Genomic DNA, 27,869 nt, shown 5'->3' on the forward strand with positions numbered 1-27,869 from the left:
CCTCCGCCCTCACCGCCCCCGCACCCACTGTATTCAGGCTGGTCACGTGCTTTGTTTTTAATGCACCTCAACCGCAGACCACATCTACATTTCCAACGGAGATTTGTAAAAACGAAAACGGAACTGAAAAAACATGATCTCGCAGCCTCACTGCTGTACCTCTGGAAACACCGACTCCTTCGTCCGTTTGTTCCTTTACATAATAAAAAGTACACCTTCTGGAATGAGTTGTTCAGAGAAATTAGGTGACTCCCGTTGGTTCAAGCAGAGCACCCTTTTCTTCAGCAGGGAGCATCTGTAAATTACATTGTTTTTTTTCCGTTTCTGAATCAGGAAGTTTAAGAGGGAGGTTCCCTCTTACCCCTCCCTCTCTCCATCTGCAGAGTACAAAATAACTGCGGGCATGAAGCGCCCTGGGAACAGCGCTCTCCTTCCGGCTGGGTCTGAAGAGGGATGGGATGGGGCAGCCAAGCCCTGCGCCGGGCAACCGCCCCCTCAGGGCAGGGGCACCAATCAGAAGCAGGGGTATCTGCTCTCTTAATACAACAGCAGCACGTGCCTGACGGGCTTTATAACAGTCTGTAACAGGTGGACATTAGAAGACAAGGAAGTTGGAACGAAATATCGTTTAGTCTCTGTTCAAGCTTGCACTGAGATAATAAGAGGAGAAACACATTCAAGTGCATGTCTTGATAAACGTAAGGAGCTATTTTTAAAATATATTTAGAATAATTTCATAGCTGTGCATGGTGAATTGTGATTGGTCCTTCCTTGAGCGCACTTTGAAGCATATTGCCTTGAGCTGAGGAATATTGGCAAGGTCGCCATGGAATCCTGCCAGATGTGGAGGTCATGGGTGGAGCCCATCGTGGCCGGGGCCCAGATGGCCAGCTCTTTCTACGACATCGGGCTGCTGATGGTGGTGAAGAACTATTTCAATTGCTCCAACTCGTCTGCAGTGGGGTTGACGGACGAAAGGCAGCAGATAGCCATCTCCAACTTCTACATCATCAACAACCTGCTTTTTGGTCTGTGCCCCTTGGCGTCTGCCTTTTTCCTCGCCAGGCTTGGTGACAGGAAGCACCACAAGATCACCATCTGTGTTCCCCTGTTTGGCTACCTCGTGTCTCGTATGTTCCTCCTTCTCGTGATTCTTCTGGACTGGCCAATAGAGGTGATGTACGGCTCTGCGGCACTGAACGGCCTCACTGGAGGCTTCACTACTTACTGGGCGGGCATCATGGCACTGGGCTCGCTCAACTCTTCAGGGAGAGGTCGTTCTCGTCGGCTTATCATAATTGAACTTGTCTATGGCTTGGCGGGTTTCATTGGGAGCTTGGCCTCAGGGCACATCTTTGTTAATTTCAACGTGAGCTATCACCATGGGACAGTGCTTGTGTCCTGCAGCCTCGCCTTTTATTTATTCTGTGTCATATACAGCATTTTTGTTCTCAAGGTCCCCAACGAAGAAAGTGGTGGCAATGGGAACAGTGCACCTAACCAGGCCAACGGTGGAACCAACAGGAGACCGTGGGCCGAGCAAACAGAAAGAACAAGGCTGTTGGATGGCGACCCAGAGCGAACCTCTTCGTTGATCCGGGATGAGGGGCAACTCATGGTACCACCATCCAAGGCCATAATTGCACTGTTTTTCATCAGTGCTGTACTCTATGAACTAGCTGTGGCTGGGGCTGTGGACGTGCTGCCCCTCTTCCTGATAAAAAAGCCGCTAGAGTGGGGACCAGTGTATATTGGTTACAGCAGCGCCGCAGGTTTCATGATCTTCATCACCAGCTTCTTAGGTGTCTTCATCTTCTCCAGATGTTTGAGAGACACCACGATGATTATGATCGGGATGGCGTCCTTCAGCGCCGGTATCTTCATCATGGCTTTTGTGCGCTGGGACTTTCTCTATTTTATTGGTGAGTAAGGTTTTCTGAAACTGTATCAGAGATATATTAATTTGTGGTACTGATGTGTCCCACTGTGGTAGTCTGATTGGGCTACACAATGACTGGGTTTGGGTTGTGTATAATTATCAAAGATCTATGTAATCCTTTCTCATGTTTAACATTGTTGCCACTGGCAAAAGCTCCTAGAAGCAATTAAGTGATGTAGTGTGAGCTATACATACAAAATAAATAGAAGAAAGGGGGGGATTTGTCATTTCTGCTGAACAATTGACATTAAATATTCAGTTATTCTGTTTGAGGGAAGACTAGGGGCAGAACATGTCTCCTAAAACATGTGTAGAAATTCTTGCCCAGATTTTACACAGTAATTTTTGTGAAAAAATAGTGTGCTTTGTTGCATGTTTTTATTCATTTCTATGTACTTTTTTTTTTTTACATTCTATTTTAGCCCTTCTCAAGGCTTCTTATCCGAGAAATAGTCTGTCTGAGCATATTTTGCAGTTTTATATTCAGCGTGACGTTTTGCACCAACTCATTCATAAGGTCATTGTTTACAAATTTTAGTAGCCCTGAGCTGGAGAAGTATTTCGAGGCTACAGTTAAGCATAATCTTCAAAGAAATGCGGCGTGGGCGTCAGAGTGAGTGATTTTGTGTATACATCAAAATAAACATTAGAAAAATATCTTACCTCTTTGTGTATTTATGTAACACTTGCAATCCGTACAATTTTGTAGCACTTTAAAAGTTGTTGTTACTACACAACTCACCAGTGCTAATCTTGGAAGACTTTGGAATGATGATAAGCTGAATGGTCCTACCTGGATTTGAACCAGTGCTCTGCAGGTTAGATACATACCTCTGCGTCTAGTGCCTTGACGCTCTCTGCTACCTTAATAAGGTACATAGTTTGAGTATTGATTTAATTTATTTTGGATTGTCCAGCTATTCCTTCGAAATCTCCATCACAACTAAGTGCTGTTTACAGTCGATGATAGTTACATCAGGCCATCTTTATTTCACTTGTTAGTCGATGAACTACGTGGGCCCCGGGCCCTTTCCCAAGTCCTGGCCAGATAAGCAGCACTGCGGTTGGTGCTCGGGTTTCTTCTGCCCTGTTGTCACAGCATCCTGCTGCAAACTGTGAGTTAGCCTAGTACTTCCCTTATATCCTTTACTTGATCAAATATTCACAGCCTGATCTAGGAGTGGGTTGGGTTCTAGGTCCAACAACAACAGGACATCGACAAAGCCACATAATATATAGCGTAATACCAAGATAGAACTTTCTCCAGATAATAAGAACCCTTATCACTGAATTAGATAAGTAGAGCATTTGAAAATAAGCAAAATAAATATTATTATAGCGGTCTAGCTCTTGTTGGAGAGGAGATTTGATCCCAGAAACACATTTGGACAATGAATGGTCTTTAGCAAGGTTTTCCCCAGGATCTTCAGAGTCCCTGGTCAATGGGACTTCATCGGGCTGTAACCAAAGCAGGAGCTGTCGGGGAATTCTCACACAATATTCGTAATATTTCTGTGAGTCAGGCAACTCAGTGGCTTAGCCTTCTGCCACTGAAATCTGAGAAAAGTACAACCAGGCCCCCACCCGGAAAACTCTTTGGTCTTTGAGCAGTTATTTCTCTAATAGATTTTATCAGTGCCCCGGTGTCACCATGGCTCTCAATAAGGCATGGGTTGCCAGAGAATGTCCAAGACCAGAATCATTAAGAAGATGGTCGCATTTAAAATGTTTTCGTGGGCTACTGTGACATCACAAAGTCTGAATCTCGAAATGTTCCAATCACTGTAAAATTCCCTAATGCCCCAGGGGTCAAAACTTCCTGGAGTTTCTGCAGGAAAAAGACACTTTTCTTTGGGTCCTTTTGTTTCTTCTAATTGTCTGTGCCTCATTAGCATCTTCTCCGCGGGGTGCCATCATACGATTACCCTTCATAGGTTGTCTACAAGCAGAAGATAACTGTGGTATTGTTAACGGAGGGAGGTGTGTGGTATTCTGGATGTCTAAGCGATGCTTTGCCTGTGACATCTAAGTATTCCTAGTATATTATTATGTCGTAGGAAGGTTCTAACTGTAACCTAGGTGAGAGAATGTGATGATTTGAAGGTGGTTCAAACACCAGGGGCGGTTGATGGAGAAGCTGGGATACATGTTGAGCTGGCTGTAGGATTGGATGGGTCCTGTCATACTTTGGAATAAACCTGCCTATTTCTGATGAATCTCCTGAGTCAAGGGTTCTTATTTCATACAAAGGAGATTCCCACAATAACCTCATTAGTGGGTGTCCTCCCAGGGTGAATTAAACTTGTGTCACCAAAAATCGGCAGACGATTCAGTGGCCTAAATAGGCCTAGTATAGACCATCTTTTTGGTGTTTGCTTAGCATCATTTGGATTTGTAAAGTAGGTTAAATTTTAGGAAGAGCAGCATTTTTTATAGAAATTCTTGTCAGTGAAAATGCTGAGCCGTGAATGCTTACACAAACAAGAGTATTATCAACTTGCAAGCTGTTCTCATAAAAGATATCTACAATTTGTGATTCACAAAACAGAGAGATTAAGAAATTGATCAATTTTGTCCAGTCGGGACAGTGTCAGGACTAGGGCTCTGTGAACTTATGTTTTCATACAGCTGAAATCAGAAGCGATTCGTAGGTTTTACTGATTTTAATAACCACATTTCACTCCCCAAGCAGATAGAAAAAAACATTGGCATGGGTAATAGGTCTGGCCTTGGCAATTGTTCAGTGTTTATGGGTTTTTTCGTTAGTGATTTTTTGCGAATATATTCAATATACAAAGAAAATTGCCAAACATAAAAAATATAAAAATAAAAGAGTAGGCCAGTAATGCAGTTGCACAAATCCTGCCATAAAGTTGCATTACTTTTCAGGCCCCGCATGTTTGTGATAAGTAAAACACCATCTCACCTTGAAAGACAACCAATGGATCAAATGGTCTGACCCACTGCCCCTTCCTGTGTGCTATGGTGGGCAGAAGCAAAATGTACATGAGGCCTGAACAGACTAATTGATGAAGAGCACTGGCTGAAAACCCTTTTATGTATATTTATCTGTATGTATATTTTTATTATGATTCAATTTTTTTTAAACATGAGGCTTGCGAGAGAACCAATCCTTCCTCTAGGTATGGCCTATAAATGGGTGGGTTTTACCACGTTTCTCATCTATGCAAATCTTTTCACCTTCCTCTAGTTAGAATGAAGGGCTGGGAGTAATTTTACAAAGTAAGCCAGGCACGCACATAACGTTTAAGGGTTGTACTCTGTCTGAATTGTGATGGAGGGAAACCACATAGCCAGTAGCACAGAAGCAACAGCAGCAGTACAGAGGTACTCCAGCTCGCACCCTTAGTAGCAGCTTAAACGTGAGTACATTTTCTTGGGAATGTTCCACCAGTAGGCCCAGAAGGGGGCAAAATGCCGATGGTAATCACCTTTCAAGCTAAAAGGGAATTATTATCAGTGATAAGATTGGATCATCACCTCTTTCCGCTTAATAGGCCGCACCTTTAATTTTTTTTTTCTTGGGTGCTGTGATCAAGTGCGACTCGTTTGTAGCGAGGGACAATCTATGGTGTTCTTTGTAGTTCTCTCCAGCTGGCTATTTCACTCAGCAAAATATTCCTTTTTTCACATCCCATAGCATGGGTCCAGGCCCATGGACCTGGGCTCTGGAAGGAGCAGCAGTAACAATCCGTATGATGTTTCTTCAAAAGGTAGTACGTGTGTTACGTGCAGTGTTTTTGCAGTGGCAGTAGGTAGGATTACACATGCATCTTGTAAGTGAAGGACTGAAACTGTCTTTGTCGCTGACTAGTGAGAAGGCACGCTGCCTCTCCAAATACCTGCATAAATGCCCGATCAAGAAATTAGTTAGAGCCATGCTCTCAAAGTGGCCAAAGGCTGTGCTGCAATTGCCCTCATAAAGAGTGCCGAGATCACCGACTCAGTACCTTCTGTAGTACTTGAAGCAGTAGCACCTATGGGACCAGACAGGGATGGACAGGGATGGAGGCAGGGTATTATTCAAAGGATGACCTTGTTTCTGCATTGTAGGTCCCTACAAGATGTCCCAGGCTCTGACTGCCTGTCGGTCGAGTTTTACTCAGCCTTCGAAGCTGAATTGATCCCCAAGTCCTGACCCATGTTTGTAGTGGCAAATGAAGTGGGAGGCCTCTCAGCATCAACCAATTAAACTATTGTTTCTCCATTCTGAAACCAGGCAGCTCCCCAGAAGAGCTTCCTTCCTATCATCCCATTTCCATCCTAAATACTGACTATATGATCCTCAGCAAAGTCTGGGCTAAGCATGTTCAACCAGTTCTACCTACACTAGTTCAGAGAGACCAGAATGTCTTTATCTCAGGTCGAAACACACCCCTGAAACTCAAGAGACTCACATCCTTGATAAAGCCCCCAACAGCATGGGCCAACTCAACATGTTTCTCATTGGACCTAGAACAGGCATTCCACACCCTCGAGTGGCCACCAAGATCTTGACAGCTCTCTGAGACCCAGGGGATGCAGAGATACTTGGAAATCTCCGTGAGAAACATTGCCTGTTATCTCATCAGTCCCAGTGACTGGGTGGGGCTCCAAAACTCACTGAAATACTAGGTCCTTGGTAGCTTTTGACTTTTTGGGGGCTAGGAAGTTTGAATAGTCAAGGCAATATAAATTAATAAACTCAGGCACAAGTAACATACAAACAACACACAAAAAAGGCTTGTCTAGTCAGCTCTACATCTATACAAATAATAACAGTTATATACACTGAAAGGGTCCATAGTCTTGTAAAATCTGATAATGCACAGTTAAATACATATCTACCCAGAGCAGAGATACTTTGTGGCTTTTATGTTACAGCTATAGTGTAATACTGCCTGTGATGCTGGGGTGGGTGCTTGTGACAGCTTCCGGTTTAGGTGCTGTATGTGTGGGTGGTGTGGGCACGCTGGTCCTATCACATAGATAATCTGCATGATAGTGGCACCCATATTGCGGGGTCGGTGTTAACCTCAAGAATAGATGAGGCAATGTGACCCTAAACACAAGCTTCAAAAAAGCATTGCAAAAATCCAGTCAAAACGAGAGAAAGGATTGACTCAAAAAGGGAGGTCAAGACGGAGGCGTGGCCTAGTCGAAGCTTAGTTACGTATAGGCCAGAAAAAATGCGTTTTTAAATGCCTCAGTATTTTTGTTCAATTGCAATTGATTCATGTTAATGTGCACATATGATTATTATCAGAAAATCACTCACAGAGTGGCCCAAACAGTTCAGAGAGTTCTGCAAGCATCTCTATGTCGGTTCTTGAATTAGCAGGCACGCAGTAGTGCCATACATTCTATGTGTGACTCAGTGGCCGCACCAATGTGTTTTGATGTTCAAATATCAGACACATGGAGTAGGGAAGCTGGGTGTAAGTGTCCAGGACAGTGACAGTGTTTATGGAGGCAGGGTCCTAGCCTCAAGGCTTTCTCTGGACACTGTTCTAGGGCTCTAATGCATGCCCTCTGTGTCAGTAACACAAGTAAGCAGTACTGTTCTCCTAGTGCCCAGTTAGGGGTGGTGCAGCCATCATGCTTGGGCATAGTAGCACTCACCAGTCCGGCAAGGTCCTTGCCACGGGCAGCAGGTCCTTAGAACAAGTCTTGAAGCAACTGAGCCCTTGCCATTTGTCAGGATGAGTTTGGACCTGTGCTCAGAAAACAAGTGGGTTTCAGGCCACAGCAGGCTTTTCATTTTCACTTCTAGGTCTAGATTTACAAAGCCTTTGCTTTGCCCTTGCATTGTGCAGTGTTACGCAGGGCAACGCAAAGCCTTATTTCGAATTTACAAAGCCACGCAAGGCCTGATTTACTTGGCCTCGCGAGGCTTTGTAAAGAAATGTACCCACGCAGCTGCTTGCTCTGTGCTACATTACATTTCAACTTGGGAGGCGTTCCATGGGTGGAGCATGGGTGTTCCCATGGATTTTGGTGCATTCCCAAATTTACTAGTAAACCTGGGAATGTGTCTAAATTCTACACATAACAAGGAGAATTATCTTTATTTCCTCTTGGTATTTTCTCTTTCTACGTGTGCGGATTTCGGGGTTTCCAAAGTCATTGGAGGGAGGATCCTTGAGAGTTTTGTTGTCCCAGAGAAACTTCTAGTCTGCCCCAACCAGAAACCAGGAACTAGGATGTCTTACCTATTGGAACAAATGGCAGTAGTGTTTTGTGAAGTAGTGGGAGAGTTAATTTAGGAGGTAACGCAGGATGGTTTTGATCGAGATCACTAGCCAGTAAAGTGGATAGGAGCCAATGGCCTGGTTTCAGTCGGGTGCACTACTGAAATTGCCCATGGATGTCGGGGGAATCCAGTGCTCAGTTTCTGTTGGTGGTTGCAGATGATGGGCATTGGCACTCACTTTTGAGGACCAGGGCTTACTTTCCATCATCAGACTTTGACCCAGCGCTAGAGTGAGAAATTCAGAAAAGGGAGAAAGAAGGTGGAAGAGAAACATAGGGCACCATTGCAAAAGGGTGACACCTATGATAAAAAAGAGCTTTCAGGAGTGACATAAGGTATAGGGCCATGAAAGATTCAGTCATGAGTTGGAATCAAGACTGGGCAGTCTCGGTGTTGAACAGCCCTTACATTTGGCAGTGCCAGCAGCAGGCTCTTTAGCAAAACTTTGGGATTCTGTGCTTATTTTATTAATATTTTGTTTACAAACTAAGCATTCCGTCCATCACTTTTTTGTACACTACACTTTGACACCCTAAGTAGAACTGGTATGCCCAGATGTGGGTCCCCTGCACACTTTGTCACTGGAACCAAGCTATATCCGGCTGATTAGACAATAACTAGGGCGAAACCCATCCTGGGTTGCTTGTGCTCCGGTTCAGTGAGGACCTGGCTTGGCCTTTTGGTCTGGACTGTTCCAATTGGAGTAGTGTCAAGACTGATTTGCATATAGCTGGGTCCAAACTGAGGAGGCATGGTGTGCAAAATAACGATTGTCTGGGATGCGGCTAGAGTAATTACCAGTGTCTGAGATTAATTCAAGCATTCCATCCACCATTTATTTGTATATACCTCAGTTTATTCCAAAAGACAATGGAGACAAAGACCCGGTTTACGTTGTAATGTCGACGCTGCAGAGATGTAGACGCGTGCACACTGAGGACACAACGGAAGTGTCTTGGCACAGGCCGATGGCATGTACTGTCAGTACATTTCATTTGCCAAACCATTAACACAACAAAATGCAGGAGAATATTTATAATTATGTGACTACATTCCACGAGCAGGTACAAAAACATACATGTAGGTACAAAATTTACTATGGCGTGTGCAAAGCGATGTAAGTCGGCTCATGATATTCACTGTCCAAGAAAAGAAGGCCCAGATTTATCAAGGGCTTGCATTGCCAGATTAACTAAGCCATACAGAACCACCTTGCATGGCTCTGCATGGGGTAGTAAATCTGGAGTTACGTAAGTAGCGCAAGTGGCTGCCATGCATTACTCTACATTGGGAAGTCATTGCATGGGTGTAAAAGAGTGTTACCACGCATCCAACCACAGTTTTTGGTGCATTTCTAGATGTACTAAGACTAGAATACCTGGGAATGTTTCAAAATGCTACACCTTCCCAGGTAGGGCATAATGAGGAAAAAAATGTTATTTCTCCTCGTTATTTCCTCTTTCTATGTGCGCTGCATTCTGCAGCACACTAAGAAAGAGGACAATACTTTTGAGGATTGGTTATGTTCAGGAAGAGGCAAATTCCTGCACAAAAACAATCCTGCCTATGACGCAGGCACGCTTGTTAGCAAATATGGCACATTCCTTCTCTCTCTCCATTTGACGTAGCGCAGCAAGTTGCCTGATGCGTTACGTTGCGCCAAATGTTGATAAGCCTCGGCGAAAGTGTTTTGCGCTGGAAATGTGCGCTTTTCTTTGCGCAAAAAACACTTTGTGCTACTTTGCGTCTCCTTGTGTCATAGGGGCCTCACTGGGTTGTAGCCTTTCCAACTCCCACTGGTTTTGATGCAAAGCTTGTTCTACTAAGTTAGCAAGACCGGGCTTTGCATCAAACATCAACACCTACTTGAAACAAACGGGCATGAACACTAGGAACTGTGCTCATTACTCAAAACAAAAAAGGTGCATTGCATGTGTGCTGCAGTGCACAGCACCCGTCCAGTGCTTGGGGTCCTTCTGCATACGTTTGTCCTGTACTGGACAGCATACACTCAGCTCTGCACTGTATTGTGCGGTTTTGCGTTGTGCGAGGCAGTCTTGTTAGAATGATAGCAAAGGGGGATAACAACAGCAGAAGGCCAATCTTTGTAAATATGGCTTTATATTGTATGTCCCTCTTACATAACACACCACAGCACAGCAAATTTGATTGATGCACCGCACTGCATAATTTTTTTTAATGTGATGTCATTGGGCAGAGTCCTTGTTTGTCTGAGGAGTTGGATTGGCTTGAAGGTAGTACTATGATTGCTCAAATACTGTATCTTAACATATAGAGTGACAGCAAAAATAAAATGCACCCAGCCCCTTGCATCTGCCCAATTCTATACCTGCTTTAGGACATGAAGACATTACTTTAGAGTCTATTTATATCCCAAGTCTGACTGCCTTATATGTTTAAACGTCTATCAGATAGTCTGGCCAGCTTTCTGGTTCTTTACAGGGTTGTCCCGCATTTGGGTGGTCTGTCCAGTTGTCTGGACTCAGTTGTCGCGGCTCACCACATCCCTTTTTTGCTGCTCAGTTTGCATCAAAGCAGGACACCTGGTGCCACCTGCAAGGGAATCACATCTCACTACTGTAGCCCTATACGAGCTGTGGGTTTCCGTGGCTTAGTGGACTAATGCATCCACTGCAGGGGCCTGTGTTCGACCTCAAGATCACAGGTTCAAATCCCAGCGGGTCCATTCAGCATCTCATCCTTTCTGCGGTCGATAAAATGAGTACCATTGAGTTGGGTAACAATAAACATCTGTTCTTCAGTGCACTTTGGGGGTGAATGTGTGCTTTACAAATACACATATTATGTCTGTGGCTAGGAGAGTAGAGCTGCAGCACATGAGGGGCCCTGCACAAAGCAACTTCAGGGACAAGGGTCACCTGTAGAGATGTGGATAGGGAATATAGAGAACTTCAGTGAACCCACCTACATTTGTGAATGAAAGCCTTGCTGGGGTCATATGAGGGGAATAAACCCTTTGTGTTTATTTCCTCCTCTTAGCCTTCTTTTATGAGCCACATTTTGTCAGATCAGTGGGCATAGGTACAGGGAGAGTATGAATTACCCAACATCAAACAAATTGGTAAAGTCAGAGACCCAAGATTGTAATGCATTACTGCTTGTTACAAAGGCTATTATCTTACCACCATATTGCACTCTGGTGGGTAGATCATGAGAGTGGCCACGGCCTACCCACCTTGCCCCGATGTAATAACCGGAGCAGGTAGTTTTATCTTTTACCACACACTTACTAACAGCTTTTAGACTGATTCTAAATACTCCCAATTTTGGACACAAAAATGGGGTCAGTGTAATAAGTTCAAAAGCTATTGCCCAAGAGCCCACAGTTCAGTCAAGTGGGAGGCCAAGACTTTAAAAACACGTCTCCTGGTTCCACAGTTTTCAGCTAGAGCCCTCGATCATAAGTAGGGTTTTAGCGATTCTGGTGGAAAGGCCAAGGGCCGGTGTACTGTGGGCCCTCTACAGATTTATAATTTTGTGTTTATTTCCAGCATATTTAGGAAAAGGCAGAAAGCCAGGATTAGATGTTAAGTCTAGTGGTGGTGATGGCGCACCATAGTGGATTGCCCTCTTTGTTAGTGGCCACTGAAGTTTTTTTTTGTAGCACTCGCTACCTGTATTGTGCCTATTTTAGCCTCCCCAATATTTTCATATAATGGGAAAAAGTCAAAAGTAGTTTGTGAGACCTTTTCTTTAGATCCAAGCGCAGTCGGTGGTTGTTGAGCAGTATCTGTGGTAAACGCTGTCGTTTACCATCAATGTTTCAGATCTTAAAACAAATTAATTCGATTTGGATGATGGAGTTATTCATTTTGAAACTTTTCTGTCCAAATGTGTCAATACCGAGCGGCAGGGCCAGCTGTAGCGCTGTCGGCGCCGGGTGCGACAATCAGTTTTGGTGCCGCCATGATCTCCACCCCGGATTCCCTCATGACCACCGGGCAAAAGTGCCCCTCATCTCTCTATAGGCCATCCGTCTCTCACATACATTTAATTTGTTTTAAATCACTGGTAAAGGCTGACTTTACTAATGAGAATGAACGTCCTAGCCTATTTTATGCAGTTTGCATGCAGCTCTTTGATGACAGTTCGTAACAGTCACAGTTCTATATTAGGGTTGCATCTTATGAACTGCGGGGATAAAAAGGATCTCTATGTCAAAAGCAGTAATCCACTCAGCTGTCCTTATAAAATACAGATCTGTTATCTGCACAGTTCGAGTTCTTTGCAGCAGGCATATTAACCCTCTGCGCTACTTTATGGCAAGTGCAAACTGACCCTAGACAAAACTCTCATCTCACTCTCTAGCAGGAACATCATCACAAACGTTATCTTGACATTTTTAATGCTGCCTGAAAGCTGGACGCACAAGGAACTCTGCAGTAGGTGTTTTAAAATCATAAGCTACTGCTAAACACAGTGCCCACCCCCATGAGGCCAGTGGCCCCCTCCCCAGGTCAGCGCCCAGTGCGGCCGCACCAGTCGCGCTCCCCTAAAGCCGTCCCGGGCGAGCAGTCAAGGCTTACTCCAGCAGGTCGGAAAGCGGTTGGAATTCAAATATAGTATGACACCGTTATCAGGCTCGATAAGGTCAAAATATGGCCAAGTAATAGCTTTTGAAAGGGGTTATAGAATTAAGTGTAAAAAAGGCACTTCTCGACTCATAATCCCTCCTCCCCACCAGATCTCTTTTGATGAGTCTGTGCGCTCATACTGTCTCTCTCTGCACGCGCTAAGATATCTACAAGAGCGCAAAGTGTCCTGTGAAGTGATAATGGAAAGTTGGCCAACCTCTTAGCCTATATCTGCTAGTCTACTAAGTGGTGGTTCGATTCAGTTATGATTGCAACACATAATGGAGGAAGTTGATTGTTTCTGAACCTACCTACCACAAAACGAACACATTCGGACAGACAGCAAGCTCGTGAAGCAACCTGCCCGACTTAGCATCGCAGAATCAGCAGACCTTTTCCTGGAAGTCTGGTGCAACATGCACTGGCATTGGCAGGGTTCCAAAAGGATCTGTGTCGGATACAAAACAGAAATTGTGCAATAAAGAACGGCTGGTGTGTTTTTGCAATAGAAACCCATGAACATCAGCGTTGCTTTGAATTCGTGACAGGATGATGGGAGTAACAAACTGTGCTTAATTTGAGCAGGTGGTTTCTGGTGCTCAGCACCGGCACTTAATCATGAACACTGGCGCTTATAGCGCAAATTCGAGTCAGAGGTATTGGAGCGCGGACACATTCATTTTTGGTAGGCACAGGAGTTGTGTTTTAGGCAGCGCTAACATGAGAAATAGGCTGGTGCAAGCTTCCTCCTGACGAGCGTCCCGGCATTATTGTTTTTTCAAATTAACCACTTGTAACGAAGGTATTGTATTGCAACATTTACATAGTGCTTTCTACCCCAATGTACAGTGCTGTAGCACTTGCCTTCATAGGCAGAAAGCTACAGTGTATAGGGTTAGTGATTGGAAGAGTGTTGGTTTTGCATTAGTGGTGCTGGCGAGAACACATATGAAGCTTTACTATGCTCCTAGGTATTAAAGGGTGCATGCATTACCTCCTCGTTCGTACTCCTCGTCCCAGGTCTCACATGAGTAATGTCGGTTAGTACTTATGTGTACAGAACGTGTTAGAAAGTCATAAATTGGTTGTTAAGCAACAGAGTTTTTTGATGTTGTGTATATAATGAGTTTGACAAACATTTTAGACTAATGGTGCTTTGTTAATGGTTTTTTATAGATACCCCTGACGAAGGGAAATCTTTCCCGAAATGCATTGGGTGCACTTTAAATAAAGTCGTTATATGTGGAAAGACCTCCTGTTTGAGAAGTTCCTTGGCAATTGGTTAAGAATGGATAAAATAAATCGAACTATAAGTGAAGAAAAAATATTGATAAAGAATGAAGAAAACGAGCAGAAGAGTACATGTACCAATTTGATTCATTGGATCTATTTAAATACGGACTAGGCTGTGCTGCTTGATTGGGGATCGAAAAGGGTCCTTATGTGTTCAAGAATAATGTAAACAGCCATAAAAAACAGTCCCTGCATTAACTGTTGACTGGACGGAGCCTGCAGTCCGTGCTGAAACTGTGACCGGGCGCTGCTTCGCAGGATGTCTCCAGTCCGAGTTCATCAACAAAGCGTTTACCCCGGTATTAATACTCAGCCCCTATGTATTTGATAACACACCGGTAACCCAACACCCGAGTGTTCTTCCTCGCGACAGCACTCGCCCTCTGACAACTTCACCCCACATCAGCTCTCGCTTACCAGTACAAGCCTTCTAACCCTTCTCTGTTGGAAAACATGTTGCTTTTGTAGATAACATTTAGACCTTACCTGGCACATAATAAAGAAAGTAGTAAACGAAGCGCTGCACGGCATGTGTAACAACGTCAGTGGCGAGATACAGAGAAATACAAGATGCCGTAGAGACGCCGTGCGCGTGCACATCTCATGTCCGGGCAGGCATGGCATACAGGAGACAGGGAGGGAACCAACATGCCTCCCTTCCAATGTAAAGCGCGCATTTTTGATGCACGCCAATGAGAAGCATGGGTCGAGCTTCCACCCCGCTTCCAAAGGCAAACCGATGACAATAGTCTCGCAAGTGAGCAGCGCATTCTCTGCGACGCTAGCGAGACCTAAAAAGGAACAGTAGCTGCTGCTCACGCCAGTCTTATACCTTTGGGTGGCTGGTAATAGTCTTAATTATCACACTTGTAGGATTGCGATGGTTAGTTGTTGTGTTGATACTGTAATTGGCAGAGCTAACAGGAGCAATGGGTGGTGCAGGCTGCAGCAGCCTCCTAAAAAAAGCCTGGCACTTATGTTTTTAGGTCTCGGCTAGCGAAGGCTGCGCTTGCGCAGTCTCACTCGCGAGATTTAACGGTTTTTAGTACGGGGCTCGAACCCGCCCCTCTTCTCCATTGGCTGGCTTCCTAAACGGAGGCCAGCCATTGGAGGAGAGGGGCGTCTGTCCGTTTAAGCCCCATCTTTTTCGGATTCGGGGCGTGTTTTTTACTTTCTTTCTCTCCTCTGGAATGTAAACATTCCAGCCAATGGGAAGAGGAGAGAAAGAAAAACACGCCCCCAATCCGAAAATGCCGTTGCGTTTCTCCGAGGCATTTCTGCTTGACCTCGGAGAAAGGCGGTGGTGTTCATGGCGTCATCCCCGTCCACATGGCCCGACTGGTGTTTGTCCTCTCCCCCTGCTCTCAGCTCCCTCGGTGCTCCTGTGTCCGACCTTGGTGTTAGATATCGTCGTACACACCTCCTCCCTGGAATTTTGAAGGATGTGCGTCTTGTAATGATAAATTTGTTCCAGCACAGCATTCGAATGTGTACCGTAGTCCATTAGTGTACACGGAAGGTGGTTGGGTTTCTTCTTTAATGCTTTCCCTTCAATCAACAGGATGACTGCTCGCGTCTAGGCGCTGCTGAAGTGCCTACACGCCTATAAACACTCCGTGCCCGCAGCGGCGCCTGTCGGCCGGGTCTCCGGGATAATGCGTGCGATGCCAGGGCACACAGGAGGCAGTGGGACGGCGGTACGTGGCGCCTGAGCCCATAAACCCTCGACAGCCGCCATATGGCACCGAATAAGTGGCAGATTAGAGCCTAAACCGGTTACTGAATCAGACCGGCTTAGCGATGTACCAGCCCGTCTCACCCTCTCCCAGACCGTGTTTACACTCACCAGCGGGCACTATCAGGACACGATACTCCGTAACCCTCCCTGGTCAGGCCCTAGTCCGTCTCACTTTCACCCTCCTCCGGGTCTTGTGTACACACACACCAGCGGACACTATCAGGACACGATACTCCGTGACCCTGTCCAGCCCGTCTCACCCTCTCCCAGGCCGTGTTTACACTCACCAGCGGGCACTATCAGGACATGATACTCTGTAACCCTCCCCAGTCAGGCCCTAGTCTGTCTCACTTTCTCCCTCCTCCGGGTCTTGTGTACACACACACACCAGCGGGCACTATCAGAACACAATACTCCGTGACCCTGCCCAGCCCGTCTCACCCTCTCCCAGGCCGTGTTTACACTCACCAGCGGCCACTATCAGGACACGATACCCCGCGGCCATCTCCAGCCCATCTCACCATCTCCCAGGCCCTGTTTACACACACCAGTGGGCACTATCAGAACACAATACCCCGTGGCCCTCTCCACCCAGGTCCCAGCCCTCTCACCCTCTTCCAGGCAGTGTTTACACTCACCAGCGGGCACTATCAGGACACGATACCCTGTGGCCATCTCCACCCAGGCCCCAGCCCGTCTCACCCTCTCCCAGGCCGTGTTTACACACCAGCGGGTACTGTCAGGACACGATACTCCGTGACCCTGCCCAGCCCGTCTCACCATCTCCCAGGCCCTGTTTACACACACTAGTGGGCACTATATCAGAACACGATACCCCGTGGCCCTCTCCACCCAGGTCCCAGCCCTCCCACCCCCTTCCAAGCCGTGTTTACACTCACCAGCGGGCACTATCTGAAAACGATACCCCGTGGCCTCCCCAAGTAAACATGAGGGCAGATCGCAGTGGTAAACACACTGCGCAGTCCCAAAACACACACCAAACACACTGAACAAACACGAGCACTGCCAGGTAAACACGGAGCACAGGCCCAGACACCATCAGACATCCACGCAGATACCACAAGTACACACACAAGCAGGTAAATACCCAAGAGTGCCAAATCACCAATCAACACACGACACAACAAGCAGTGCCAGGTAAACTCAGAGTACGGACCCAAACACCACCAAACGTGACCCTGGATCACACGTAAAGAAACCGAACTACTCACCAACATACACTCAAGAGAAACAGCACGTGCCAGCCGGTAACGCCTCGAAGCGCACTGAAGACCCTCATTAGCGCTAGCTCCCATGAGCCCAATGAGGGGGTTGTGATCTCCATGGCTGAACCTTCATATCTGAAGCTGTGCTCGATTCGTAACCAATTTTAACCACTTGTATATAGTGGCAAAGGTCATTAGGGCATTACAGGATGTCCAGAAGCGCTGGCTCCACTGTGCATGAATTGAAAAACGTGTATTATGAGCATCACTGGACAGTTCAAACACAGAATTACACATGGCTCTACAGCAGTGGTTTTCAAACTTATTAATGCTGCCCCCCAGCCCCATTGTGTTTGTTTAATAGAAGTGTTTTGTTTTGTTTTATGTAGCGCCGCCACTGTAGAAATTATTTATTTTATAGCATACAAGGAAGGCCTTTATTCATTCCACATAAACAGCGTTTGTGATTCATCCTTCGAGAAGAGTTCTGTTTTTCAGTTATTTATGTCATTACATTGTGATGTTTTACAGTACACCATTCTTTTCTCTGCGATTGAATATATGTAAAACAATAAAGTGCTAGCAATTATATATCGGAGAGAGTAAGAGAGAAAAAAGAACAAGCTGGAGAGAGAAAGAGGGTAAGAGAAAGAAGAACAGAGAGAGAGAGAGAGAGAGGGGAGAGAGAGAGGGAGAGAGAGAGAGAGAGAGGGGGGAGAGAGAGATAGGATCTGGAGAAACGAAGTGAACGTTAACAGAGGAGAGAAGGAGGGCAGCTACCTTGTATTACACAGAGAAGAACCAATTTACAGGTATGAGCACAATGGTGGTGACAACAACAGAAAGTGGACTTAAATATGTGAGTGGGCTAAACAAGAACATGATGTATGAGTGAGAAACAGGCAAGATTTGGTGTGTGTGTGTGTGTGTAGGTGGCTCTGTGGGTGGCTCTATTTGTGTGTGGGTTGCTCTATGTGAGTGGCTCTGTGTGGGTGGCTGTGTGTGTGTGGGTGGCTTTGTGTGTGTGGCTCTGTGTGTGGGTGCAAATGCAATAGGTCTCACATGTGAGAGTGATTAAGCTATTGACATTGTAAATAACAATGCCGTTTCTTTAAATGTTTTAAAAACAAAAACATAAACAAAAATAATGTCATGAGCAATGCCAATAGCTCTAACTTTAACAATGCCGATACCATTGCATTGTAAATGCTTGTTTTACAAAGTAAGCACTGTGTCTGACTCACCTGATGGGCACCTCTGAGACCACTGCTTGAAAGACATAGGAGCCACCAAGAGCAGAGCAATGCACCCCCTGCCCCGCCTAATCCCCGAAGGTGACATTGTGATAATCTGCTACCTCTGGGCCTTTCGCAAAAATGACTGTCTGTAGAAAATTCCCAACTGCAACAGAGATGGCAGGTGAAAGGAAAAGTTAAAGAAACATCTGGCCCACACTGCACCTGATAACAAAGCTGCCCAAAGTGCTCTATACAACCCTCCTTTTGCCTCTGAACTGCTTCCCCTCCTCAGTGCACCATTCACATGCCATACTCCCCATGGCACCAAAGTGACTCTCACAGAGAGCTGTTGTCTTGAGTAGAGCCGTTGCTTCCCTCCTAATGCGAAGACCGCGCCACTGGCCTTGCAAGCCTCCAAGCCTCTTATGACTGTGTGTGTGGTCACGGAGTATCTCAAGGGCCTGAACCTTCACCGCTGCAGCAAAGCAATGACCAGCAGGTGACGAGTTCGAATCCGGGCAAGGCCGCCTCGGATTTCCTTTCTCCTGAAGCTCTGTAAATTCAGTACGTTGAGTGGGTAATACTATCTGACATCTATTATTTAAACCACAAAAAATTGACAGAACTGTGGTACAAAGCCCTCCTCAAAAACAAGTTAATATTGTTATTAAACTAGACGTGCGTCACCTAGACTGCAGTGGTTTTCAAACTTATTAATGCTGCCCCCCCATTGTGTTTGTTTAATAGAAGTGTTTGGTTTTGTTTTATGTAGCGCCGCCACTGTAGAAATTATTTATTTTATAGCATACAAGGAAGGCCTTTATTCATTCCACATAAACAGTAACAATAACAATATTGTTATTAAACTAGACGTGCGTCACCTAGACTGCCCGAGAGACAGGTGTGCCCGCGCCCCATACTTGGCCTTTCCCTGGCACTTCCTGCTTGAGTCGCATGATGGGTAAAGTCAGTAATCCTGCAACACAGTGTGGCATTGTGTTTGTATCTGCTAGCTATCGACAAATATTTACTTAGCGATTGAAAAGTTAAGTAAAGTTGCTGCACTTGGCAGGATAATGTAAATAAGTCTTCTTTACTGAGGTACCAGCAACACACATGCCTGCCCAGGAGTAACTGACTGGAACTCCCCTGGAGCGTGGTGACCTCATACGCATGGGAACTCCCCTGGAGCGCGGTGTCCTCATACCCACGACCTGTTGACATTCCACGAACCCTACGTGAACTAGGTGACACAGCCATACATGAAAAATTATATTGAGCTTCTTAACACTGTTATAGTGTATACTTGAACATGTAGAAATTACTCACACACCGTAATGATGGAGAAGATTATTTATTAGAGAGGGAGAGCGTAACCTCCTCTGTGGTTGGTAACCGCTAACTCCGTGTCACAATTCCATTACCCACAATGCCTTGCAGGTACGTGACGTGGTGAAAAGACTAGAATGCAACACCACACATCTTTCCCCTTTGCAACAACAGAAGCAATAATAAAGAGACCAAAGGGTGTGGCCGCCTCGCACAAGGAAAATACAAATATACATAAATAATAGATGAGGAAAATGGGACACATTAGAGAGTTCTAAAGAATGCATCCTAGATAAATACTGGATAATAATGTCATGAAAACAAGCTTACATGCATGTAAATAGATGTATAATAGGGTGAAAGGTACCTAATAAATAACCACATAATAAATAACTAGTAGAATAAATACTTGCGGATGTGAGAGTGATATAAATGGGGAATACCAAGGACACTTAGCTAGGACCCGGGGAGAGGGAGGAGGGAGTAGGGGTGGAAGGGACTACGGGGTTAATTTAATATTACATAGCTGAGTACGCAATCCAGGGTGAACCGTACATGTGGTGTAGGTAGCGGTTCAAGCTGGTTGCATATCGAATACATCATATTTTTTTGGTAACACAACAGGCCTGCCTGTACGGGTGCGCATATGAAGGACAGGGGACATGTGTGCTTCCTCATCCTGAGAATTAGACCCACACTGTGTTCCCTCAACCTCCCTAGGAGGTGAGGCGGAAGAACCCTGTGTGCTGTCTGAGTTGTCCTTTACCCGGTTAGGGTGAGTGTTATGCGATACGCCCATACTGTTTTTTTTTATCTCCGTTTCCCAATTCTTTCCTGCATTTATGGCGGCTTGAACCGAGCCCATAATCACTCGATTGAATCATTCAGCTAAGCCATTACCAGCAGCATGGTACACTGGGGTATGTTTTGCTTTGATCCCATTCCTGCTGAGGAAGGCTGTCCATCTCTCCGATGTGAATTGAGGACCATTATCACATGTCAAAGTCCTCGGAATACCCTCTCTCAAGAACGCGTTGGTTAGAAAGGATATGACGGTTGGAGAGTCCGCTTTGTCACATATCTCCACTTCCAGCTATTTGGAGTATCAGTCAATTAGTATTATGACGTATTTGGGTATTCACCATGAGTCTAAAATGGGGCCCAGGATGTTGATCGAGAGTTCTTCCTACGGATTATCCGGGTTGCTGTACTCCCCCAAGGGAGGCCTTAAGATGGTTAACGACTTGTCAGCGTTTGTGCAATGCACACACGCTCTCACGTTCCTTTCGACGTCGTTGTTGATACCAGGCCACCAGTAGGATGACTTGACCCTCCTCTTATACTTGACGATACCAAGGTTTCCTTCGTGCATTATGTTTAGGATGCGGGCCCCTAAATCTCCTGGGGTAATTACTTTGTCCACCCTGAGCAGAAATATGGCATCATCACTGATAGACCACTCATCACGCAGTTCCCAATATTTCTTTAGACCGTCATTTAGGTTCTTCTTCTCCGGCCACCCCTGCATCACGAATTGTCTCAGCTGCATAAGGTCAGGATCCTTGTCATAAGCTGATTTCCAATCCTGAGTGCTGATAATGTCTTCCTGTTCTTCAGTGAATGCTACGTTGTAATCATCCCATTCACTGTGTGGCTGTTCCCCCTCCTCAACAGAAGAGCAGCTCAGGTAATCTGCTACTTTGTTTTTTACCCCAGGCAGATACTCCACGTCGTAAACAAAGTCTAACAGTCTAAGTGTCATTTCTGCAATGCGGGGAGTGGCCTTTACGTGATCACTGGATGTGAGAATCTTAACTAAAGATCTATGGTCCGCCCTCAGGGTAAACCTGGATCCCCATATGTACTGCCTGAATTTTTCCATGGCCCAGATGGATGCCAACATATCCTTCTCGATCACTGAGAACTTTTCTTCATTAGGGGTGAGGGAATGTGAAGCGAATCCTATGGTAGTTTCTTTGCCATCCTCCGACCATTGGGACAGGACCGCCCCTCACCCTTTCTTACTGGCATCAGTAGTTAAGATGCTTTGAGCTGACATATCGAATCCATGTAGGGGAATGGCTTCACAAATGTCCTTCTTTATGCTTTTGAATTCTTTGTTGGCCTCAGAGTCCCATGTAAAAGCATTCTTTTCCTTCAAGATCTAGCGCATGCTGTGGGATTTGGTGGCAAAGTTTCTTACAAATTTACTATAAAACTCTGCTAGGCCCAGAAACGATCTTACGTCATCTTTGGATTTAGGTTCCGGCGCAGACTTGATGGCCTCAATGATATACTTCTTAGGAGTAATCCCTTTATCACTGATCTCATGACCCAAGTATGTTACACAACGGAGGCCAAATTTGCATTTCCCAAGTTCTGCTGTGAGGCCATTCTCTGACAGTTCCTTTAACACTGCCCGCAATTTGCAATCATTCTCCGCTTTGTTTTTTCCCATAATGAGTATGTCGTCTTGAAAGTACAAGACACCACTGAAATCGTTGAACAGTTTGTGCATTAATTTCTGAAAAGCTGCGGCAGCAGACGCTAGGCCGAATGGTAGACGCATGAACGTGTAACATTCAAAGGGAGTGACGAAAGAAGTCAACTTCCTGCACGATGGGTAAAGAGATATTTGGTGGTAGACAGCTGTAAGATTTATCGTGGAGAACCATTTGACTCCTTTTGTTTGTGCCAATAGTTCATTGATCTTGGGTAGCGGGAATTTGGCCACAATAATGTTCTTGTTCAGCTCTCTGAGGTCAATACACAAACGCACTTTTCCATTCTGTTTTCATGCCACCACCAGAGGTGCCAACCATTCGGCACTCTCGATAGGTTGAATGATGCCATTTTTCTCAAGATGGTTTAGTTCAAGTTGTACAGCTTCCCTGGTGTTGAATGGGATGTTACGTATTTTGTCCGCAAAAGACATTGGGAAATCTTTTTTTAACTCTTCCTCAACGGATGTAACAGGGCTACCTGTCATCAGTACCTGGTCTTCACCACTAGGGTTGAGTGTGATATCTAAAGCTCCTTGGTCTACCCAACCAAGGACGGAAGGCCCTTTCTCTGCTAAGTACAACTTCCCTGTAGTCTCTACCCTTGAATTTGAACCTGAGGTGTCTGAAACCCACCATAGGGCTTTTGTCCCCTGTAAACGTGACTGAATGTACATCAGTGGGGTTTTGCTGATCTCCTATGATTCTAGCAAAATCATTCTCCCACACATCTTTTTGAATTAGTGTATGGCGAACCAGAATCGGCCACCATTGTTATGTGCACCCCTCCAATATTCACCAAACAGGATGGTTTTTCCTTTACAATTTTATCAATGCTTAAGACATTTTCATCAATGCATAATACACAATCGTAGTTTACATACTCTTCCCCTTCATCAGAGTCTGTTCCATACAAAACACATTTGACTGTGGCATTGCTTGGCCTCCTCCTGCACACTTTAACAAAGTGTCCAACAATGCGACAAAAATTGCATTTTGTACGAAAAGCAGGGCAATTCCAGTCATTAGCCATGTGTATCTGACTACCACATCTATAACAGCTAGGGCGTTTGTCGTTGAGAGTTCTGTTATCCACTGAATTGTTTTTCATAGGCTTCCTATTTCCTTTGTTCACTACAATAGGAAAGGTTTTGTTACCTGCAAAACTCTTGTCTAACACTTTACATACAGTGGTGCTGTTATCATTTTCCTTCTTAGCTGCAATGGCACATCTTTTAGACATTTCTGCTTTCTTTACAATAGCTATGATTTCATTAAGGGGTGCCTCTCCGCAAACCCATAACTTCTAATGTACATTAGTGTTGACTGTGTGCATTATAATCTGATCACAAATAAATTCATCGTGAAGGTTGCCAAATTTGCAATTGATTTGCCATTTTTTTTAATGCAGCCACATAGTCCTCTATAGTTTCTGTTTTGCTCTGTTTCCTCTGAAAAAATTGTACCTGTCTATGGCTGCACAAATCACAGGTGGGTAATGACTTTCTAGATCCCCTTCAGCATGTTTGAAGACATCATCATCATCGGCGCCTCTGTTTTTTTTCACCATTTCATTGTACACTCTTAATCCTTCCGGAACTAGATTATGCAATAGGATTTTCTTTTTCCTCAAACTAGTGAACTCTTCTCTGCCCTCCTCTTCAATGGCACACAAATAGTTTAAGAAATAACATTGCCAATCAGTCCATTTCATAGCTGGCTCTCCTGGCTTCGGAAGATAAGGGACAGGATTTGTCAAAGAGAATGTTTGTGCATACATGTTGAACATGGTAGTACACTACTACAGTTTAAATTACAAGCAATTAATTACTTTTCTTCTTTTCCTTTAAACAATGCCGGCAACAAAACACCAGATCTCTTTCCCAACGAACTATGGATCACTGTAGAACCCAATAGTTTAAATCAACCATTGACAACACGAATAACATTGAATAAGTGTGCGTGTCACTGTAGAGTGCACATGTATCGGACATGCTGTACAAATTGTGCGTATAACTGTCGATCAGCAGCTGCCATAAAAGCAAGTGTGTGTGTCTCTGAGAAGGATGTGCCACAGATGCTCTGTAGGGTGTGCGCATCACCGAATTTTAACCTTTCAGGAGATTTGCACCGTCAACTGAACAGCACAATTGGCTAGCTGAATAGGGGTGTACCTCCCCAAACCTCCAAATGTACGCACTGGCACAGCGCTAATACAAAGCCTTCCAAGGTTCAACAATGGTGTGCGCATCACAGTGTAGAGATGCGCTCGGAGTGGGATAAGCTCGCACAAAGGTACATGTGAGGAGATTTCACAATGCGAAACGTCACTCAAAAGGGCCGCCGCTGACTTCCTCATCCTAATATGGCCGCTGACATATTGCGCACATAGAAGCAGCAGATATGTGGAGAGTTTATGACTAAGCGGAATGGCGGGAAATTGAAATTGAACCTGCTCCTGATAACAATTTGAAGCGTGTTCAGAGGTGGAACTCTCTAAGACATCGCAATAGTCACTCAAGCTGCTGTAACGTCCGCTCTCCCTCTCAAAACTGAACTGCTTATAAATGTTACGCAATTGAACTGCAAGGCTCGTAATGTCTCAGAATAAGGTACCAATTAATCCGTTTTATAGCACCTCAAAGCAGACTGGATGCCGCTACACACAAATATTCAGCAGTTGTCGGTTCTTCAGGTTAACTCATCACAGTTATCATCTCTTAGTTTTGTACTTTAAAGCATGAGTAGAATTTCATCGCATCTTGAAAGATCTTGCGTTCCAGGGTTTGTAAAACTCGTCACCAAATTGTAGTGTATACTTGAACATGTAGAAATTACTCACACACCGTAATGATGGAGAAGAGTCTTTATTAGAGAGGGAGAGCTTAACCTCCTCTGCGGTTGGTAACCGCTAACTCCTTGGCACAATTCCACTACCCACAATGCCTTGCAGGTACGTGACGTGGTGAAAAGACTAGAATGCAACACCACAACTGTCAGCGTAACCTATTTAAAGTTATTAAAAGTCAAATTTTTTACTGAAAAAACTAGAAGTGATTGGAGAATCTAATCTATTGTTTATCTATTTGTTCTGTCTGAGTTTCCACTCCATCAGCCACCATTCAAGGGAACCCGTTGCTGTTTGATGTCTCTACCCCAGCCCTAGAAGGAGATACTTGGCTGTTTAGTGAACTTGCAGCAGTACCTGGCTCCTTTGGTTCCATGAACAATCATGGCAGTACTGGTTACATCGAGTGCCTCGTTCTCTTGAGACTAATTAGTTCTGGTGATTAGGCCTGACACCCTCTCATCCGTTTCCATCCAGTGGTACAAAGACTCAGTGACCAGATGAAATATGAAGTATGTGATTGGAGACATCTTAATTTCTAGTTTCCCCAAACTAATAACTCTGATGTTTCTGGAGTGAATTGTCTGACTATTGTATCAGTTTGTGAACTTTATGATCTCCTAGAAATGAATGTTTGAAGCTACCTGGGCCTTCCAATGCTGAAACCACTCCGTACACAACTGCATCGATACTAATGAGTGACTACCACACAGTGAATTAAACACAATGAACAATTCTCCCTAAAAAGGATAACTTAGTTTATATACCAATGTCTGCCGTTTTATGTGCTGCATATGCCGGGTGTCTCTACTGCCAAGTTTACTGGCACTAAAATTCTGAACCTCTGAAAAATAAGAGGCTGATTTGACATTGCTGGATTTCAAAATAATGACATGCAATTCACACATGCCAGGATCAAGCACTTAACTCTCTTCTTAGGTTAAGGTGGATGTTGGACCTTGCCCTCTCTGCATGGTCACCCTCAAACATCTTGCCTTCCTCCTCCTATTTCTCTGCTGAATTCGTTTTTTGTTGGCCCTCGAACTCTGTGTACTTTGTCGCTGCTAACAAGTGCTAATGTGCTTGTACTCACTTCCCTATATAAGGTTTGATTGCGTATACCTAATTGTCATTTAACGTACTTGTAAGTAGAGTGGTATATCAAATACCCAGGGCCTGTAAATTAAATGATACCAGTGGGCCTGCAGCAGCAAAAAGAATAGATGATGGACAGAATGCTGAACAATGCAAACATTCCCCCCCGTCACAGATCTGGGTTTATTCCACCAATTTGTTGTTAACCATGCCTCCCCAGTTTGGACCCAGCCATATGCAAATCAGTTTTGACCCTGTGCCTCATGGGAACAGTCCAGCCTGAACTGCCAGGTCAGGTCCTCCCTGGACCAAAAACAAGCATCCTATTTTGGTAAATGCGGCCCATCCCTGCATTTTAAAAATGTTGGAGCGCAGCTTTACCAATGTTGGCGTAACACCGTGCTCCAACATTTTGTTGTAAATATCTCCCCGTGTCTGTTGATTGATTGTTGAGTACTGAACTCTTGCACACCACACTATTCTCCTGAGAAGCTTTGGATTGCTCATCCTCATTAGCCTAAAAATCAGGTGCAAGAAGGGTTGCACTTCCCTCAGTTTACATAAGCATAGTTGGACGGAGTCCAGGACTCTTGTGGCACACAACCTTATCCACCACAGTCATGGCCCAGTATTGGGTCTGTCCTGTGTGTCAGGGTTTACACAGATAAAGTAACATGGGGCCAGATGAACTGTTCACTGCTCACAAAATACTGGTTGCAATTTCCAGTAAATCATTTTATTAACCGTTCTATTTTCTAATTGGTTGATTCTGAAATTTTTAAATCAGATGGGTCAAAGTGTACCCGACCTCCTACATATTCATGAGGTAGGTCACAAATTGCGACTTACTCTGGTTGGAGACCATCACTGGGATAGCGGTCAACTGGATCAGCATTCCACCATGTGTGTCATTGTCTTTCCCCAACAAATCTTTGTTTTAAATTCACAAAGGGGACGGGGTCCTCTAGGAAACGCCTTTCATTTTGCGGATAGTTTACAACCCCAATGTAGGGGTTGGTACATTTTCTATGTTTTGCAGCCTGATACATTGATACATGTTTAAGTGTGAGTTTGTAATGACGGAACCCTTGTGGCTGCTGAAGGACTGCGTGGAACTGTGACGTAAGCATTAGAGCACAGTGAAGTGAATGCAGGGTTAGAATGTTACACACAGATGGATAAGCACGTGTTAAACTAAGCTCCGTGTGAGGTGTAATCCTTGCTGAGTAACCAGGCTGGGGAGGACGCTACAACTGGCGATGAGATACGGGATAAGTAACCTGAAGATTGACAGTGCTCTCCCAGAGAATTTGCCGTGGTCCAGCAAACTGCTAGTGCGTGCCACGTGTGCCTCCGTCAAAGTGCAGAATCAATGCTGTGTAAAGCATTTGAGGTTAGCTTCACTGAGAAGTCTACACATCGGTGGCTGAGAACCTGCTGGGAAGCCATACAGAGTGATAACGCCATAGGCGGATGCAACCAGGTTTTGAAAGAACATTAAATTGCAAGTTAACACTGCAAGTAGAAGCGCTGCGAGGCAGAAATCAGCCAGACGTTGACAGCAAAAAAAAAACGCCTAAAGGCAAAGTGATACAAGAAATGGGCATCTGCTTACCAGTACTGATTAAAGAAGGTCATCCTGCCACAGCGCTGGAGGGAGTGACCCCAGTGGAAGCTTCCGGGGTTGTGCTTGCAGTGACATCCATATCCATAAGGCACCCCACCAAAGCTGTTGAGTGGGGCTCAGAACAACTCCAAAGGTTTCCGATGTTCAGAAAGTTGGGAGCAGCAAT

At 45.0% G+C, this 27,869-nt stretch overlaps 1 protein-coding gene across 1 annotated transcript in view; it reads left to right on the plus strand.

Annotated features, from left to right (window-relative positions):
* Positions 1-365: 365 nt before the first annotated feature.
* Positions 366-27,869, plus strand: part of LOC146862060 (solute carrier family 46 member 2-like) — a 154,529-nt gene continuing 127,025 nt past the window's right edge. Inside the window, exon 1 of the mRNA XM_085641259.1 lies at positions 366-1,922. Within this exon, the coding sequence (XP_085497385.1) occupies positions 827-1,922 (1,096 nt within the window). The 5' untranslated portion in view covers positions 366-826. The remainder of the gene's footprint in view (positions 1,923-27,869) is intronic.

Source organism: Triturus cristatus, chromosome 2_2 (genome assembly GCF_964204655.1).
Source record: "Triturus cristatus chromosome 2_2, aTriCri1.1, whole genome shotgun sequence".
Lineage (NCBI taxonomy): Eukaryota > Metazoa > Chordata > Amphibia > Caudata > Salamandridae > Triturus > Triturus cristatus.